At 49.0% G+C, this 19,077-nt stretch overlaps 1 protein-coding gene across 2 annotated transcripts in view; it reads right to left on the reverse strand.

Moving 5' to 3' along the window:
* Positions 1 to 692: 692 nt before the first annotated feature.
* The window catches only part of NUP188 (nucleoporin 188), a 53,310-nt gene continuing 34,925 nt past the window's right edge, over positions 693 to 19,077 (reverse strand). For both annotated transcript variants that reach the window (XM_024562032.3, XM_024562033.3), the window contains exons 20-44: positions 18,252 to 18,366; positions 15,511 to 15,631; positions 15,319 to 15,385; positions 13,939 to 14,067; positions 13,465 to 13,604; positions 12,290 to 12,396; positions 11,068 to 11,274; positions 10,779 to 10,948; positions 10,032 to 10,101; positions 9,587 to 9,654; positions 8,767 to 8,962; positions 7,045 to 7,122; positions 6,641 to 6,726; positions 6,276 to 6,421; positions 5,890 to 6,071; positions 4,543 to 4,743; positions 4,273 to 4,365; positions 3,694 to 3,852; positions 3,238 to 3,375; positions 2,586 to 2,660; positions 2,259 to 2,489; positions 1,998 to 2,129; positions 1,653 to 1,726; positions 1,392 to 1,521; positions 693 to 1,284 (exon numbers count right to left, since the gene is read on the reverse strand). In XM_024562032.3, coding sequence (XP_024417800.2) covers positions 1,108 to 1,284; positions 1,392 to 1,521; positions 1,653 to 1,726; positions 1,998 to 2,129; positions 2,259 to 2,489; positions 2,586 to 2,660; positions 3,238 to 3,375; positions 3,694 to 3,852; positions 4,273 to 4,365; positions 4,543 to 4,743; positions 5,890 to 6,071; positions 6,276 to 6,421; positions 6,641 to 6,726; positions 7,045 to 7,122; positions 8,767 to 8,962; positions 9,587 to 9,654; positions 10,032 to 10,101; positions 10,779 to 10,948; positions 11,068 to 11,274; positions 12,290 to 12,396; positions 13,465 to 13,604; positions 13,939 to 14,067; positions 15,319 to 15,385; positions 15,511 to 15,631; positions 18,252 to 18,366 — 3,292 coding nt within the window. In that variant the 3' untranslated portion in view covers positions 693 to 1,107. The remainder of the gene's footprint in view (positions 1,285 to 1,391; positions 1,522 to 1,652; positions 1,727 to 1,997; positions 2,130 to 2,258; positions 2,490 to 2,585; positions 2,661 to 3,237; positions 3,376 to 3,693; positions 3,853 to 4,272; positions 4,366 to 4,542; positions 4,744 to 5,889; positions 6,072 to 6,275; positions 6,422 to 6,640; positions 6,727 to 7,044; positions 7,123 to 8,766; positions 8,963 to 9,586; positions 9,655 to 10,031; positions 10,102 to 10,778; positions 10,949 to 11,067; positions 11,275 to 12,289; positions 12,397 to 13,464; positions 13,605 to 13,938; positions 14,068 to 15,318; positions 15,386 to 15,510; positions 15,632 to 18,251; positions 18,367 to 19,077) is intronic.

Raw genomic sequence — 19,077 nt, forward strand, 5'->3', positions numbered from 1 at the left:
GGCTACAAGCGAGGTTTTTCAGGGGTGTCCAAACCTTTTGGTGTCTCTGTGCCACACTAGAAGAGGTGGGCCACATGTTAAATACACTGCAACACGTAATCACAAAAAACATCTCAAAATGTTTTAAGCAAATTTACACTCTTGTGTTGGGCCGCGTTCATAGCCGCGCTGACCCGTGTGCAGCCCTGGGCCACTGGCTGGATGCCCAGGTGAGATTAAGCTGCTCAGCCAGACCCAGCCCATGCCTAGGCCTTGAGGAAGCCTGGGGAATGTAATTTCTCACTTAACAGTTAAGGAGTAGTTACATTTATAGTTCTAAAATTATTTAGGCCCTTTGAGGGCAACCGTGAGGCTGATGTGGCCCCCAGTGAAAATGAGTTTGACACCCCTGCCCCTGGCCCAGGGAGAGGAGGGCAGGGGCCCAGCTACAAACAGGAAGAAACAGAGTTTAAAGAAAGGCTATTCCCAGGGATAAGCTCAGGTGGGGGTGACAGGGGAGGACAGGCCAAGGAAGGGAAAATCTCAGTGACCACACAGCACATTAATGGAGGGATACCAGTGAGTCAACCAATACACAGCGCACCTTCTCCAAGTCTCCCCTCCGCTCCCGGGGCCCCAGGTAAGGAAGACTGCCCCGTGCACCGAGACCTGCCTGTCACTACTGGGCTCTGGAAGCACGCGTCACACAGTTGTCTATAAACAGTATTTTAATATTTGTATAAATAGACCACAGTATTACCAAAAAAACTGCCAAGAACAGAGCATGGAAAAGAGCTTTTCAAACCCGAGAATACAGCCTCTCTTGGCTATGCGTGACATTGGCTTCCCTGTCTCTCCCCTGGGCCGGGGTCAAGTGCTCTGGGGAATGCTTGAAGAGAAGGAAGAACCTGTGGGGCACTTGGAAGGTGAAGGAGTGAGCACAGCAGACTTGTGGCTCCCTGCCCCTGCTGCTTACCTCTCAATCTATCACAAAAATAATGCCAGTGTGCGGTGGGTGGAGTTGTGGCTACTCGGGGGAGAGGGTAGCAGGAGTTGCTAAGTCCCAGGCGGGCCTGTCAGGCTGCTGTGCAGGCTGATGGAGTGGCAGGCAGGCGGCACAACACTGCCCTATCTCTGCACGTGCCGGACAAAGGCCTGCACTAGCTGGATCAGAGGCTCTTGACTCTCGGGGCTGGCCTTGGGGAGGGAGGTGGACTTGCCCTGAGGCGAGAGGAGGAGGCCAGCAGCAGGGGAGCTGGGGGCTCCCCTGCGGAAGTAGCGCGAGAGGCTGGACAGTAGCGTGCTCTAGGAGAGAACAAGCAGCCTGATGAGGCCAGGCACCTGCCCCCCTTGGGCTGTCTCTTCTCCACCAGGCCCACCCCCTCCAGTCAGGACCCTCTATCCCTTCATACCAACTCTGAGCTGAGCTCCTGCTTCATCCGCTGTTTATCTCTCGGGTGCACGGCCGGGTCCCTAAGGTAACGCATTGCCTGGGAGATGAGCAGGTAGAAGCAGTTCTCCATGGTAAACATCAGGAGGGACCTGGGACAGGGCAGGGTTGGCATTGTTGCAAAAGGGCTAAGCCAACAAGGTGCCAGGTGGGCACTGAGCGAAGAGAATAGCCACCCCATGGCTGCCCCACCCCAGACCGCACTCTAGGAGGGCTTTCTTACTTCAGCGTCTTGGTCCCTTCTGCCTGGGTGCTGAGCCCCACAGCCTGTGTAAGAGGCTCTTTTTTCTTATCCAGCTGGAGGAAGAGAAACAAGGGGTAAAAAAAAGCAACTCAGCTAACAATGACTCATTGAGAGCTTCCTACCCAGCAGGCCCTGCACTAAGCAATTTGCTCAGTTACCCCACTTAATCCTCACCATAAATCTCAACAGAGGTAGGCTCTGTCATACTCCTTTTATGATGAGAAACAAGCTCAGAAGGCTGAGTAAATGTGCCAAGGTCATGGTTAGGAAGTGGTAGAATGGGAAGAAGATTTGAACACAGGGGTCAGTCAGCACCCAACTCACCTCTCCAAGCATGTTTAGGGCCACATTCACTGTGGCCAGAAGGGTCCCGAAGGAAGGGGCCACTTCAGAGTCAAAGGTGGGAGTGGTGAAGCTCAGGGCAAACAGGAAGTTGTATTCAGCAAGGTCCAGGGACTACAAGGCAAGACCAGAGCACTTTAGGGCCCAGCTAGGACCCCAGACAGCTCTCGAGGAGAACAAGGCATGGTCAAGTCTTCAGGTCACTGTGGAAGGCTGGTGGCGCAGCACAGGTGGTGCCGTTACCTGGTCCAGCAGGATCTGGCAGACGTCCGGGGTGAAGTGGCGCAGGGCCGCCAAGGTCCTGCTAAGGATCTTGAGGAGGCCATACTGGACCACATGTAAGGCTCGCTGCTCCGAAGCCTCTGTGTCAGCAGTGGGCTGCTTGGAGGAGGAGGAGGGGGCAGCAGGAGCAGCTGTGGGTGGCCGCTGAACTCGGGGGGCAACAGCTGAGGGGACACCATCCCCATTTTTGTTCTGGAGGAGAGAGAAGTGGAGATAGAGCACAGAAGAATGGAGGTGGAGCCAGGGTTAGGCATTCCAGGCAGCCATAAGGGGAAGGGGCTCGGGTACCTGCAGGTAGTGCTGCAGCATCTTCCGGCTGTGCAGGAGGGAGGTGCAGGCCTGGCACAGGTAACCCAAGTTGACCTGCAGCAAACACAGAGAATGAAGGGCTTCTCGTGGCAGCAGCCCCAGCCACCTGATGAGCCCGACCACACAGGTCTCCACAGAGCCCCACCACGCTCCTGACTCACTGAGAACCTGCATACTCGGCCAACAGATGCCTGGGCGGCTTCCCAGGAACTAACTAAAGGCCTGTATCAGCCCGCAGTCAATAAATAAGGTGGGGATTATTTTTCCATTTTACAGAAGAAAAAGACTCAGAGTAGTGAAGTGACTTGGCCAAGGTCACGCACCAGCAAAGACAGATGCCTGTCTGATTCCAGAGCATGTGTTCTTTCTCTGCCCTGCTCTCTGGCTAGGTCCCAGCCTCAGACCTGTTCCTAAAGGACGTGAACCAAGGTCTGACCAATAAAGCCCAGGCTTTTAACCTGTGAGGCTGCCTGATGCTGGGGAGGGAAACATTTAGCTCCAGAGAAAGCAGTATGAAACCAAAACCCGTGCTCTCTAAGCAAAATTCCCTGGAGGTTCCCCAGATAGTGTCCATCACACCGTCCCCAAGCATTTCCCCAGAATCCTGCAAGAACACATGTCTGAGCCTCACCTGAACATCCCGCAGGAGCTGAGGCAAGTGGAAGTGCCACTCCTTCATGAAGCTGGACAGCTGCAGAATGAAGCCCACGGTGTGGTCCGCCTCCTCCAGGCACGCCAGACTCTGCACCGTCCTCACCGCGTTGAGGCACTGGGAAGGGAGAGGGAAGGATGGGATGACGCAGGGACCTGACACACCAGTCCCTGCCCTCCTGTGGGAAGGACGGGTCCGGGGCCCACAAACACTGAAGTGGCAGCACAACAGGTGCTTTGGCGTTCCGGCCAGGAGGAGCTGATCCCAGACTGTGTGCCTCACTCAGCAGAGCAGTGGCCCCAGTTTGGCCAGTCAGCCAATAGTTCTCAGTGCCTCAGAAATGGGTGCACTGATACCCCTCAACTCCCAAGCCTCAGGCCCTGAATGGCTCAGTACCCCTGTAACCCTCAAGCCCCACCCCTGGCAGCCCCCTACCTGTAAGGTCCGCTCCTGGTGAACACCCACGAAGTCCAAGGCCTCAGTCAGGAAGTTGTAGCGCAGAGTTTTGAGGAGCCGTTCCATCAGAGATATGGACAGGCGATAGACCCCTGGCCAAGAGGGGGCATCCAGGGACTTCCGAGAGGTGCTGGGTGTCTAAGACACAAATCAGGACATGGCACCAAGGAACCTGGCTGACAGGTACAGCAGGGCCTCTGTACAGTATAGCAGCTAAGGCAGCTTGGCTGCTTAGAGGAGAAAGAGTCCTGGAATGGGCATGGTCACCACTTGACAACCAGGAGGACCGGAAAGGGTCCAAGGCCAGCAGTGACAAAGAATGCCAGGCAGAGATAAAAGAATTCTGGGTTCTAGACTTGGATCTGCCACTAACCAGCTGTGTGAGCTTCTCTGGCTGGAGGTCAGTGTTGGGCGGGGAAGATTCCGTTCCATCAGTGTGGTAAATAGACCATTAAAGAGAACAACTTCCGGAGCAAGTGAAGGGGGCTCCAGGTGCATTTTCCCACTGGAAGTGCAGTCCAGGCAGTCCCAGCCACCGGGCAGGCCGCTGGCACTCACCTGCACCGTCCCATTGGTGCTGAGTTGGTACACACTCAGGAGGGGCAAACAAATGCTCTGGGTGACACCGGCTCCGGCCACTGCTGCAGCTCCCTAAGAAGGTGGGACACAGGATGAGATGCCACCTGACTGAGATCCCTACAGCCACCCACCCAGGTGTAAGGGGAGCTCTCAGGCCAGATGAGAGCTTCTGGGAGAATCATAGGCAGTGCCAGAACCCACCCAGCACAAGCAAGCAGGCTCCCTCCTGCCCTCGGGCTTGCCTCCTACCTGCTGGGTGCGAGCCAGGGTGAGGAGCAGGTGAAATGCTGCCTCGGTGAAATGCAGGTTCTGCTTCATACGCAGGCTCACCTCCAGGGTGGTGAACAGGGTTGGCAGGATGGGGAGCCTGCGGGTCACCTGCAGCCATGAGTCACCATCCTCATCCACCTCACACAGCTCCTTGGCCAGGTGCAGGCCCAGGACACACACCTGCTGGGGCCCAGGGGCAAAGATCGGTAGAAGGGAGGAAAGCAGGGCAGGGGAAGAGAAGGAAGAGGACAGATAGCCCTGTACCCAGGTGCCCAAGTCTTGGTCACACACATCTCTAAGGGAGTCAAATCGAACCGGAACACAACTTGGAATCTCTCCCAATCCTGCTCTGCTCCCACACCCACCTCTCAGGGACTGGCAACTCCGCCCACAGTGGTGAACCTGCCCTACCCTGACAGGACTACCAATGACTTCCCTCCCGCATCACACACACTGCCACCAAGCTGTGTCAGTGCTACTTCCTGGCCCACATCTGCTCACTCCACCCAACTCTGCTATCGCATGGAGACAAAGTGACCTCCCCTCTCTGCACTAGCGCAGTCACCTCCTAAGTGGTCCTTCTTCATCTTCTCTGGACTCTAACCAGTTCTTTTACCAGTGGCTTTTCAAACATTTTTGACCATGGTCCTTAGTAATAACTACCTTTACATTGTGCCCTGGTATTCACATATTTACTTACATGCTTTCATTGAATGGAACCTGCCCTTACATCCTGTAAAGCGCACTAATATTTTCTTTTATATTTAATTCTACATAATTTTTAAAATATGCTCACTTTTGCCGAATAAGCTCATTTCAAGAGCCAGCAATAGGCCATGGCCCAGAGTTTGAAAACCACTGTTTGCTGCTACACTCAGAGCAATCTCTGCAGAGCACAAGTCTGATCGTGGCTCACCCTTGCTTAAACTGTTTCACATTTCACTTACAACCCAGATCAAAACTCTGACACAGCTTCCAGTCATCCAGCCCCCAACTCTCCAGGCCTTACTTCATCTTCGCTCTCAACAGCCTGCTTGAGGTCACCGCTGACAAGGTGCTTTCTCGCTAAGTCTCCAGATTAGGGAGAACTCCACACTGTACATTCTTCCTGTACTGCTCTCCTGCAGGACTTGCCACAATGGAATTCCAACTCTTCCTTGCATAGCCTGAGATTTATTAACTCTCTCGTCCAGTATGTGAACTCCGTAAGTGCAGTGACTCTCTGTCTCGTTCACTAATCACCCACAGGTTCTGGCACAGAGCAGGCAGGCAGTTCCTGTTTGTTGGGAGCCTGTGGAAAGAACACCTTCCCAGGCGGGCCCTCACCCCATCACGTTGGTCCTTGTGCCGGGGCCGTGAGCAGTCGTCAGTGTCCATGCTGTCCTTGTCCTCTGTGGTGCTGCCTGAGGCCAGACTGTGACGGGTCTGGTCAAAGAGTGCAATCACCTCTTCTTGGAGGGTTTCACAGACGTTAAGTACTAGCTGAGAGTACTGGGGGATGTCACTCACTGGAGAGCAGAAAGGGAGGAAACATGGTCACATTCACTATGTCACTTGTCACTGCACATCAAGGTCTCCTAAAGACCAGAGTTCCGAGACTAGAAACTCAACACGCAGAGGAGGAACGTCTGGCTCTGTGCCTAAGGAAGCCCGCCCTGGCCTGGCTGCCAGCGGGGACAGGAGACCACTACTCCCACCCCCGTGCCCCTCACCTCTCATCTCCTTCATTTGCAGCACAGTGATGAACGCAGAGAACACCTTGGCCTTGGTCTTTTCCATGAGCTGCTGGTCTGCCTGCAGCACTCCCTCCAGGATCTCTGTCAAGGGCGCAAGGATCTCATCCACAGGACCTAACTCTCTAGAAATAATACGGGGTTGAGAGGGGAGAACACAGCTCACAGAAAGGCCACAAGTGCCGTTCAAATGAGGATGCCCACTGGGCAGTCGGCTCTCTCAGTCCCATTGCACAATGGAAAGCTAGTGTGTTTCACACCCATTTTCTCCCCTTCAGGGAAGCAAATGGTCAGTAGAGAGGATCGAGCAGGCCCCGTGGAGGCAGCCCCCCGACAGCACGCACCTCTTCCACTGCCGCAAGAGGATAAGCAGCAGAGTGCACATCATAGAGCCGAGGCGGAGGCAGTTTACTGAGGCCGGGACCAGGAGCTGAGGTGAGACAGCAGACCAGTTAGTTGTCAGGCTTCCTGTGGGCTGGTCCAGCCGGAAGATTCCAGCTCCATCCACAGGGCACATTTTGGCCTTGCCTTTGTTTCCTAGCAGGGAGCTAACAGGGGTGGGACACAGGTAGAGGCCAGGGGTGGCCCAGCAGCAGCAGACCTCTGCCTCCCCACTGCAGCCTCAGGCCTCCCAGGCCAGCTGAGCCCTCTGACCTGACCACTTGCGTGACTGCAGACTCGTGAGCTGCTATTTGACCTCGGAGACCTTCTCCCGGGGAGAAATATAAAATCTCCCAGACACACTTACTAACGCTTTGGTTCCATCAAGCACATCAAGAAAGAGCTGACGACGCACTGCAGAGTCGGTCAGATGCATTATCTCTGCCTGTAAAGGAACAGAAAAAATGGCAGTGGGAAAATTCCCCAGACTTTAGAAGGCAAAAAATGTGGGGTTCTCTGTCAGGCAATTAGTCACTGATAAGTCATTGTCCCCTTGATTAAAGTGGGGCTGGAGGGCCCTGCTGTTCCTCTGTCTGCACTCAGATAAGGTCAGAATCGAGTCCAGGTTCACCTCCTCCTCCTGATGATGTCCTTCCTTTGCTCAGACTCTCAGGCTTCCCAGTGTACTGGAGATACAAACTCCTCCACAAGGCTGGGAGGCCCCAGAGGACCTGCTCCAACTGATTATGGCATCAACCCACTGGTGTTCACTCTATCCCAACCCTAAGGCCTCCTGCCTCTTCTCTGAACATACCAAGCACTTCTGGACCCTTGCACTTGTGATTCCACCTGTCCAGACTACTCTTCCACGGGCTCTCCACCTGCAAGACTCCTTCACACGTTCAGGTCTCAATTTGGACATCTCCTCACAGAGGGCCTCCCTACCTACTCCTATCCTACTTTAGCGCTCACTACCATAGCATCCTAATTATTTCCCTAACTACTTCCTTTACAATGAATTATCACAATCTGAAACTGTATTTCTTTGTGCGTTATTGACAATTTGTCTCCATCTCAGCCCACTCTCCATGAGTGTGCAAAGACCTTATCTGCCTGGTTCACTGCTGTAGCCCTGATGGCTGGCACATGGAAAGCATTCCACTAATATCCATTCAGTGCATGAATGAACGATCAATATGCAAGACTTAACTGGACAGGTTTCCGAGCAGGGGGAAGAGGGTGGGGGATTTTTCAGTAATAACTCAAGAACTACTGCCTAGCTAGGGCCTAAAAGGCAGTTGACACACACGTAATTTCTGGAGCAAAATCAATTATCCTCTAAAGACGGCTGAGCCTTCCGTGGGCCTGCAACCGCTGCACCGCAGCCAAGCCCCAAGGCTGTGGGCAGTCTGGCACTGGGGAAACACGTCAGAGGGGATGAAAGAGTATGCCTGGAACAGGTGGTACCCATCAAGACGGAGTAACTAATGAAGTTAAGGAATTAACCTGGGTTCCTGGGAAGAACAGTTCTATACCAAGTCCTAATTATACAGCATGATAATGTCAAGTCACTAAAAAATGCCAAGAAAAAATGCAAACTCTTCTCAAATGTTAACTCTCTGTTCAAAAACCGACTCTCAGTAGACACATATTGAAGAGAGATGGCCTCTATTCTTTTTCTAAGACCAGGAAATGCAGTTTCTAGAACCAGTGAAAACAAAAAGCTCTCCAGACAGGGCCCTGTGGCAGTTGTCACAGCTACCTGACTGGTCAACAGACTCACCTCTAGACCAAAGGGCATGCAGCAGGAGATGGCAATACCACGTGTGCATGAGAGGCAGATGAAGGAAGCCCCTAAGACCTATCCAAGGCTTTTATGAATGTCTTGAGGGATTTCAAATTACTTCTCTGCACTTCTTTCAAATACCCCATATATTGGCCCCCATCTTTTGACACAGAACCTGTTATGTTTTAGCTCTCAGAGAAACACCCTGACTCATTCTTCATCCCAAAAGGCTGTAACTGCTAGGTACCCTGGCACATCGCTGCTAGGAAACCAGAGTGGAAACTTGCCCCAGGAGGTTCTTACGTGACTGGTGGCGATGATGAGAAGCACCCTCCAGGCGGAAACCAGCATCTGATACTCAACCAAGGAGGTGCAGCTGCTGCCTTCTGTGTCGGCCGCGTGAACCGCCAAAGACTTGACGTACCCTGACCAGTAGGCAAAGCGTTTCTCACTGGAAAATTTCTTGAGTGTATCTTTTAATGACTGGTCTAGTGAGCCCCTGGAGTGTCCAAAAAACACAGAATCTATCATTAGGATTTGAAAACAGATGGGCACGTGATGGGCACAGACCCTTGTTGAGGCAGAGAAAGCAACCTCACATGGGCTAAGGCAGACGGCTCCGGATCCCTCCAATATGTGGGGCTCACACTTCCCGCTCAGCATAATGGTTAGTTAGCCTGAGGCCTTTTCCAGGGTTCCTCCTCCATAAAATCCTGAGCACATGGAGTCTGCTTCACAGTAACTCTTGCTGACAATCATAAATGCCATCAGTGGACTGGCCAGGGACATAGCTCAGTGGCCCTCCGTAAATGGCTCCAAACCAGCTCTCTCAGACCTGGCTTGTACAGCCATACACCCAGTGGTAGGCCACCATGGTACGCCCTTCCAGACCTTTAATTAAAATTTTGCCCTGATTGGTATGGCTCAGTAGGTTGGGCACAAACTGAAAAGTCACCAGTTCAATTCCTGGTCAGGGCACACGCCTGGGTTGTAGACATGCGAGAGGCAAGCAATGGATACTTTTCTTGCACTCTGATGTTTCTCTCACTCTCCTTCTCCCTTCCTTCCCCTCTCTCTAAAAATAAATAAAATCTTTAAAATCTCAAAAGGGGATACGACTCACTTGACTACATAGTATATCTCCAAGCATATTATCTTCATGATTAGGGCACAGGTCTCCAGGATGCTGGGCTGTGGAGGAAGAGCAGAGCAGGCCCCAATCACGAGGAGAACCTCTTCCCAGGTGTCCCCTCCAACAGGAGTGGCATGCCCTATGGCGTGTGAGTAGACACCTGACTTGCGAGAGCACAAGCGTCAGGTCCACAACGTCTCCAAACAAGTGGAGACGACCACGGAGCCATCAGCACAGAGCAGGGAATGCCACTCTCCTGCCCCACGCAAGACACCGGAGGGAGGGGAAGCAAGCACTTCTCTGAGAAAGAAGTCTGCAGTGAAGAAAGCACTTTGGCTGTTCACTCAGGGGAGGTATCACCCCTCCAGCTTAGTCTGCAGCCCAGCCTCGCCTCCCAGGGACTTCGGGTCACTGCCGGCCTGCTGCTACTGCTTACCTCAGAGGTCTCTGAGGGAGGGGAAAGGGCTCCAAACAGGGGACTGGTTAGATTCTCCCAGAACTTGGGTCTAAAAAGAAAGCACATGTTGTCAATCACACTTCCTCTCGCATAGTCCTTTCTCCACCTCCTTCTGGTGCTCACCTCCTATTTCACCATCCCAACCCTAACATGGTCTCAAAGGTCATTTGCTCCTACACAAAGGTAAAGGGGTCCACAGATTAAGTGTGTTTTTTGTGTTTCCTGTTAAGAAACACAAATGTACCTCTCGGAGTTGATCAATAAACACCCCAGGAGCGCCGTAGTACATTTGAGACAGCCCCACACAAGGAGAGTGAGGAGGGACACAAAGCACAGACTCCACGCTCAGCCATTTCAAAGTTCCTTCCCGCTGTGCAGCTAGCACCCTGACAATAAGGTCCCGACAACCCAGCTCAATGACTGGAGCAAGCCACACTTATGTAAACCTGCTGCTTCTCAAGAAAAATGGGTTCTGGGAGTTAGCAGAAGGCAGAAACTCAAAAGGCAGGAAGTCTAAGGTAAACACATCTTCACCTTAAAGATGACGCCTGCTGATACAGCATTAAAAAGAGAATCGCTAAGAGTGACACTCCCACTCAGCGACCCAGGCACTGGGCACTTTTTGTGCACATGCTCCGTGATGCGTCACAACAAACCCCTAGGACGGGAGCTGTTGCTACCCTGTCTGACAGACAAGAATATGAGCTCTGGCGGAGTCAGACCTACTTGGTCCTGAGGACCAGCATAGCACTGTCCCGCCGGTCCTGCCACAGGGCATGCAGAAAGGCAATGGCCGCACGGTGCAGCAGGGGTGGGCACCAGTAGCGATCCTGCTGCTGGGAGTCAATGAGATCCAACACCACATGGAGACAGCTCCACTCCCCAAGGCTGAATTCCTGCAGGAGGGGCAGGTGAGAGTTCAGGGCCACAGCCACTACCAATGACTGCACCCGCAGAGCCCAGCACCCACCTCCCAGGGAGTCATCTCTCAGCTTCACCCCAGGGGCAGGCTCACCTTGGAGCCATCACTGCCATCCTTCACCTCCAGATTCAGAAACAGTTCAATGAGGCCTGGCTGAGTCTCCACTGCAACGGTGAGAAACTCCAGGATCATGACTTTGATGCGCATGTCCTCGATCTTGCTCTGCAACCGGGTCAGGAAGGCGTCGCGAATGGCAGCCGCGTCATTGCCCAAGCAGGCATACACTGACATCGGGGCCACCTGGTGAGACCGGGACACACAGGCTCAGAGCTCTATTTCTAGAAAAACAGGCTCCTGCAGATGGGTGCTGGAAAACTCTCAGAAAATGGCCAGAAAGGGAAACATCCAGACATACAGTTCTGGGTCAAAAGGGACATCACCCCAAACTACAGCACAAGATGCCCAACAATTCACAGGAGAAGCAGTAATTAAGTGAAAAGATGCACAACCTCTCTCATGGCTAAATAAGTGCAAAGCAAAAATGAGGTAATACTGATCTGCCTACTAGGTTAGCAAAGATTAAGAAACTGATGAAGCCACATGGCAAGGATACAAGACTTGGTGTTAGGAGTATGCACTGCTACACTCCTTTTTGGAGGATAATTTGGAAATGTCTAACAAAAATTTAAATGTTCACTGACATCTAATTTTTAGGAACTGTCAACACAAGTTTAAAAGTTCTATGGATAATAATGCTTACTGCAGCACTGTTTGTAACAATGAAAGATAGGAACTAGCCCAAATAAATTAGGATGCATCCACTCTATGGCATGCCAGCGAAGCATTACGGAGAATGAAGTAGCTCCACATGTGCCCACATGGGAAGACTGTAAGACCTGGTGTTAAGTGAAGAAGAAAGTTAGTCACTAAACAGTGTGTGGAGTGGAACTCTACTCTTGAAAGGAGAAAAAGCACACACCTACCCCCTTAACTATACAAGCACAGACAAAGACAAATCTGGGGCAGTGTGTACCAACCTGTCCATAGGCAATCTATAGCGAGGGGTCAGAGGTACAACTTTGTTTCATTTATCTGTATCATTTACATAAATATTTTTAAATGAGTGTGTAAGACTGTTGTAATAAGAAAGAAAGTACCCTCATAAAACACTGTGTGTGTATGTGTGTGTGTCTGCAGCCATGTCACTTTAAAAATCAGACAAGTCTAAGTTAGCTACTTCTCTTGGGAGAAGGCAAGAGTGGTCACAAGCACAAAGTCAGTTTTCTGGGCTTTGGTTGGTTAAGTAGGGTCCTACCGTGGCCAGACGTTTTAGCAGCTGGATGGCCAGACGTGGCAAAGCAGGGTCATGTTTGTGGTAAATGTATTTGGCGAGAACGGCGATGAGGTTGTTCCCATGGGCACCTGAAGAAGCACAGAAAATAGTTTAGATACCAAGTGTGCCTGATTCAAGCTCTTAAGAGAGGGTGCTGTTCAAAAAGGCTCATATATGCCCTGACCGGTCTGGCTCAGCTGGCTGGGCGTCGTCCCACAAAGCGAAAGGTTGCCGGTTCAATTCCTGGTCAGGGCACATGCCTGAGTCACAGGTTTGGTCCCCGGTTGGGGCGTGTATGAGAGGCAACCGATCGATGTTTCTCTCTCACATCGATGTTTCTCTCCCTCTTTTTCTCCGTCCCTTCCCCTCTCTCTAAAAATAAATAAATAAAAATCTTAAAAAAAAAGTCTCATATATGTGAGGGAATTTACTCTCAAGTACTTGGAGGGCCAGAGTGAATCCAAGTGGCCCTATCATTCTCTTTTTTCAGTAGCCAAGTGGACAGGCAGGACTTGGGGAGAAGCAGTTCAATGCAAGTCATTAATAGGAGAAAGAAATACATTTTCAAGAAAACAGGTAGTCATTTATCAAACAGGTTAGAAAAAGGTATCACACCGAAGCACTGCACTGAAATGCAAAAAGCTTAGTCCAAAAACGATAGAGCTAGAACAGGTCTGAGACGTTACCCGAATACGTACTTGAGAATGAGGGAACTGGGCACCAAAGAGATCAAATGATTAGTTTAAGGTGAAAGAGTAGTAACAGTCAAAACTTAAACAGGAATTTCTCTCTGTGCTTTACAGATTGCAATTTAATCTTCATTATAATCTTATAAGGTAGGTACTACTACTATCCCCATTTTATGGATGAGAAACCCAAGGCAGAGGTGTTCAGTAATGTGCCCCAGGTCATACAGCTGGCTGGAGCCACAGTGTGACCCACAGCAATCTGACTCTGAACACGTGTTCTAATGATTCTGTTACCAGTAGGAGGCAGAAATGAAATAGGACCCAGTCTTCTTGTTTCTAAGTCCAGAATGGGAGTTGGTGATCATTCCCAAATTTCAAAGAGTTAATCAGAAAATACTGTTGACCTCTAAAAACATGGCCTAGGGAATGCATTTATGGGCAGTTGCTGATTGGAAGAGAAATACATACCATGCTGTGTGAGAGCCTGTTCCAAGGGAGACACCACATTAGAAGGAGGTTTCAGCCGAATGACATTGTTGGTGACGGAGAAAGCCAGTTTCACTGTCTTGATCAGCAGCTGGCCCTGCCCCTGGCCCTCTGCCCCATCACTAGGGTGTCAAATGGAAACCAAAGTTGATTCAGGCAACATGACCTCATTCACAACATAGGTGCTCTCATGAATTAGATTCCAACCATACCAACCATAATCCCAGAGTTCAACAGCTTCTGTTAGAGGCCCCAGTCCAAACCAGGAGAGAGGAGGGGCCACCTACTCCCTTTGTTATGTACCAGTCTACTTAGCACCACCAGGTTATCTCAAGGCTGTGTCCGAAGAGGAATAAGGTTGTCTTTAAAAAGCTACTGCACGCTAACTTAAACTGCAGTTCTTAGAACACGCAGGCACAATAAAAATAAAGGGGGAAAGTGGGGAGGAAGCCCTACCTGCGGGGCTGAGCAGCCATCACCATGTCGATGGTGTCCACGCCGATGCCCATGATGTTGATAACTGTCTGCCCTGCTTCTGTATAGGCCAGGCTACAGATGCAGAGAGACTGCAGGCTGGGGGTGTTGCTGGAAGACAGACACATTCTGAGTTACTAGGGAACCGCCAAGTTTATTACTGGAAGGAAAAGCAATTGTCCACATCTAATGAACTGGGCGTCAGTGATACACATCAACTCTTGGCCAGATGAAAGCACTCTGGTCATTGTCTCCAAAGAGACTTCATCTTAAAGATCACCACCCTGAGAAACAATCTAAATACCCAACACTTAATGGATATGTTTACTGAAATAAGTGATGATTAATTCACACAATGGAATGCACGGAACCATTAAAACAAGACAGATCTACATGTAGTGTCATGGAAATAAAGTTACAGAGGAGTTAGCATAAGCAGAGAAAGAATACACACTAAGTTGGTAATAGTCATCTCTGGAAAACAGGTTTACGAAGGGCATTTTGCCCTAAGTATTTTCCAATAAATATGTGTAACTTTTGGAAAGACCGTACAAGTGATGTGTTAGTATACAAGAATCTCATCGGGAACAACCTTGTTCCCACTTCATTTGTTCTTCTCTCTATAGGGAACCTATCCACGTGGCATGGTGAGTGTTGCCCAGCCTGATTCGGAAAACTGACGGGGAGCAAGTCAGCACACAGGAACCGAGCCCACAGATCGGTTTACCTGTGGGGAATCAGGCCTGCATTGTACATTGTACCTAGGTTGCTTTGAGGCTTGCTTTTTGCTAAAACTCCCTCACCTTGAATTGAGGTAGCAAATGTTTACTACGTATCTTTGAAGTAACTTCCTAAAATCTGTGCTAAATCTCCCAAGTATGGAGTGTAACCAGTTCAACCACCTTTCCCCTTGCATTTGCAAATATCCTTTTTCTTTGAAGTAATTAGCAACATTCTTTCCTTTGTTATCTGTAAAAGGTAACCACCTAAAGTGAACCTGTGCATAGTAAATGAGGACCATCCTCAATGTAATGTACCCAGAAAGTAATAAAAGCCTGTTGGGGCCCTCTCTCACTTAGAGAGCGGCCATACCATCCCTTTTTCTCCACAGGACTTCTGTAGTCTGTGTGAATTTGTTCACCGCAGCCACAACACACGGACCCCGCGGGCCAGAGTCCGCATCATCTCTCCCCACAGGGAGAAAGGGTAAAACAGTCCAGTGAAGCAAATCAGAACCTCGAGAGGTGGCTCTGGACTCAACCTGGGGAAGGATGAGATGGCTCTGCATGGCAGAAGCCCATACTTCCCTTGCTAAGTGGTAGCATCCAGGAGCACCAGGTTCTAGCAATCTCCCCCTCATACCTGCTGTGCAGGTCTGTCTCATGGCACAGGTTCAGTATCGCGTGAATCAGCTCCAGGATCAGGCAACCTGGACTCCGGAAAAGACAGAGGAATGATGTGGCCTTGAGTGATGGCTCTTATTCCCAAAAGGGAAAGAAAGATCTCCAGGGACCCAGAAATTCCCCAGACCTTCCCTGCCCACATTTTCCTTACCAATTTGTTCTCTCACACCGTGGGAGTTGTAGCGCCATTTGTGGTAGCTGGGAAGCATCTCCTTTAGCACAAACATGACGCAGGGTACCAGCCCTTGGCTCTGTGTACTACCAAGCTGTCCCTACAAGAAACCATACTGTGAGGGCTTATGCCACTTAATTAAAAGTCACTTAGTTATTAGAGATTTAACTTCAAAACCACAGGTCCAAAGAAAATCTGAGTAAACCTCGGCCTTCAGTGAAAAAGAAACAGAAACACTGGAGCATTCTAGTTCAATGAGTCCAAGTTGTAGGGTTCTATAAAGGACAAGACAATGTGACACTGTCACAAAAGGCACCTACATGAAGGAGGGAGATGAAGGCTAAAGCTGGTCAGAAAGGAGGTACCCTAAACCTAAGCGTATGGGACCGTCGATAACGGAGAACGCCCGTTTCAGTGTTGCCAACCCCAGCCATGCCACCCCACCGCTGGAGTACCAGGAAGGAGATCTAATACTCAAAATTCTGTCCTAATGTTACTTGTTAACATCAGCTTCCTTACTTTAAAAATGGGGATTCTGCCCTTGCTGGTGTGGCTCAGTGGATTGAGCACTGACCAGCCTGTGAACCAAAGGGTTGATTCGCAGTCAGGGAACACGACTGGGTTGCAGGCCAGGTCCCCGGTAGGGGGCGTGTGAGAGGCAACATGAATCAACCAGTGAATGCATGAATGGGTGGAACAACAAATCAATGTCTCTTTCTCCCTCCCTCCCTCCCTCTAAAATCAATAAACAAAAATTTAAATAAGTAAGTAAAAATGGGGATTCTTTTTTTATATATAAACATCTATACCTACATCCCTATCTCTATAAAGGCCTGTTGCTCACTCCTGGACCATTCACTGACTGACTGACTCCTGCGGGCAGGAGGTGTGCCAAGTGCTTTCCACAGATGGCCTCTCAACAACGCCGAGTTGGAGACCGCTGGTCGCTCCTACTTCAGAGGCTGAGGAATTCTATACTTGCCCAAGGTCATGTAGCTAGTAAGCAGTCAACCTGAAATATAAACCTGACTCTCTCTGACTCTAAAATCCATGCTACAGCAGCATTTTTCAAACAGAGTTTTCATCCGTTAGTGCAGCAATTTTCAGCTATTTTCATCTCGTGGCACAAATAAACTAATTACTAAAATTCTGCGACACACCAAAAAATATATTTTCTGCTGATCTGACAAAAAAAAGATAGGTATAATTTTGACTCATCCACACATTCTCAATGGTGTGTTGGCTGCTGTCATTTTTAAAAAATTTGACAATCTAAGGCAAAAGAGGTCAGCACCCCTGACAAAATACTCAGGTATTGCACGTTTAAAAAATTTTTGTAGCACACCAGTTGGAAATCGCTGCATTAGTGGATTTTAAGATCAGCTTCTTAGAAAATACCACAGTGAATCTTGTGTAGTAAGAGTAGTGTCATATTGTGAAACTTTGCTTTAGGAACATACGTACACACATGGATACACTGGAATGTAATATAAAATGCACGTATTGCCCTGGGCTAAAGTCGAAATAGTGTGATAGTCAGTGTATCACAGACCGCCTTTGAGTACAAATAAATTAACAGAGAAAATGCACCTACCACAGAGTCTGGCACACAGTAAATACGCAAGTCACACCAACTACAAGGGGGAGGCCAAAAAACCCTGGAATTTATTTATAAAAAACTGTGTATTTATTCTTACATATTTAAACTTCGGTCACCTTCAAAATACTGTATTTTGCCATGTTGAATGAGCACTTTTTTAAAAAGCCCAAAGTTTTGAGGGAAAAATAATGATGCACATTATACAAGGGCAGTAACAATTCCACATCTATATAAATGTTTTTAATTCTTTTATTTATGCTTATACATTAAAAGTATAACTCCATCCCTGGCTGGTGTGTCTCAGTGGTTGAGTGCCAGCTTGCAAATCAAAGGGTCACTGGTTTGATTCCCAGTCAGGGCACATGCCTGGGTTGCAGGCCAGTTCCCAGCAGGGGCATGCGAGAAGCAACCACACACTGATGTTTCCCTCGTTCCTTCCCTTCCCCTCTAAAAACAAATAAATAAAATCTTTTAAAAAGTGTAACTGGAGAAAATGTGGGTGGGCATTACACACAGCAAAATATGGTATTCTCCATCTGATGTATTACAGCTATCCAGCTGTTTTTTCCAGTGCTCAAAACAGTTTCTGAACTTATCAATTTTGATGCCTTTTAGTGATTCTGCCATTTTTCTGTTTCACCTCTTCCACACCAGCAAAACATTTCCCTTTGAGGACTTTTTTCATCCAAGGATACAAAAAAAAAGTCGATTAGGGTAAGATCGGGTGAATAGGGAGGGTGGGGCATGAGGGTCATGCCATTTTTGGTCAAAAACTGCTGAACAGTCAGCACGGTGTGGGCAGGTGCGCTCATATAGCACCCACCATGAAATGGGCAAATGTGTTGAAAGTCTTCAAAAAAATTCACTGAAGCTGAATGCAGCCTCTCACAACAATGCCAGGTGGTACACTGATACAGGTGGGTTCCTATAAAGGTCACATAGCAGGGGAAGCCTGTACTATAAGGGGTCCACCCTCCAGAAGATAATTCTGGTGTTTTGGAGGTCCCCCCTTGTTCTATCACCATAATTTCAGGACAATCGTTCTGCCTGCAGACAAGATGACAACAGTAGCAGCGGGTAGGAAATCTATTCCACATGTTTCCATCTGACTAGAATTTACCTTGACAAGAGTGGTGATCAGCCGCAGAAAGGCAATAGTGACCCCATACTCGCCCTGGGGCTGTTCACAATTCATCAAGAGGGTTCCATACCCTCCAGCATTCATTCCCTCCGCACTGGGGAAAGACAGAGAGGCAGAGGGAAAAAAGTGATGGGGTGATTTCATAGTTGTAAGAAATTAATCACAGAACATTCCTATTGTTACATGGCTTAGGCATAAAATGGGAAAGGTTTGCAAAGGAATTAATTAAAGGCAATTTTATACCCAAGGGTAAACATTAAGAATATATTTTATTGATACTAGGTTGGCCAAAAAGTTCATTTGGTTTTTTCCGTAAGATGGCTCTAGTAGTACTTAGTTGTCTTTAACTTCAATTAAAAATTTTGTTAGATTGTATTGTGACAGCTGTCATATCAGCATGAATTTAAGAAAAGTCGAAATTGGTGAATCGGTGTAGCCATTTTAACATTGAAGATGAAAGAAAATACAGAACATCTTCAGCATATTATGCTTTATCATTTCAAGAAAGGTAAAACGCACCTGAAACACATAAATAAGATGTGTGCAGTACATGGAGAAGGTGCTGTGACTGATCAAACATGTCAAAGTGGTTTGCAAGGTTTCGTGCTTGCTGGAGATTTCTCAATGGATAATGCTCTTGTGTCAGGTAACCAGTTGAACTTTAGATAGTGATCAGATCGAGACATTAATTGAGAATAATTAACACTATACCACACAGGAGATAGCCAACATTTTCAAAATATCCAAATCAATAAAGTTTTTAGTGAAAATGAAAAATGTGTCTTTTATTTTACAGAAAAAATCA

Source organism: Desmodus rotundus, chromosome 1, assembly GCF_022682495.2.
Source record: "Desmodus rotundus isolate HL8 chromosome 1, HLdesRot8A.1, whole genome shotgun sequence".
Classification (NCBI taxonomy): Eukaryota; Metazoa; Chordata; class Mammalia; order Chiroptera; family Phyllostomidae; genus Desmodus; species Desmodus rotundus.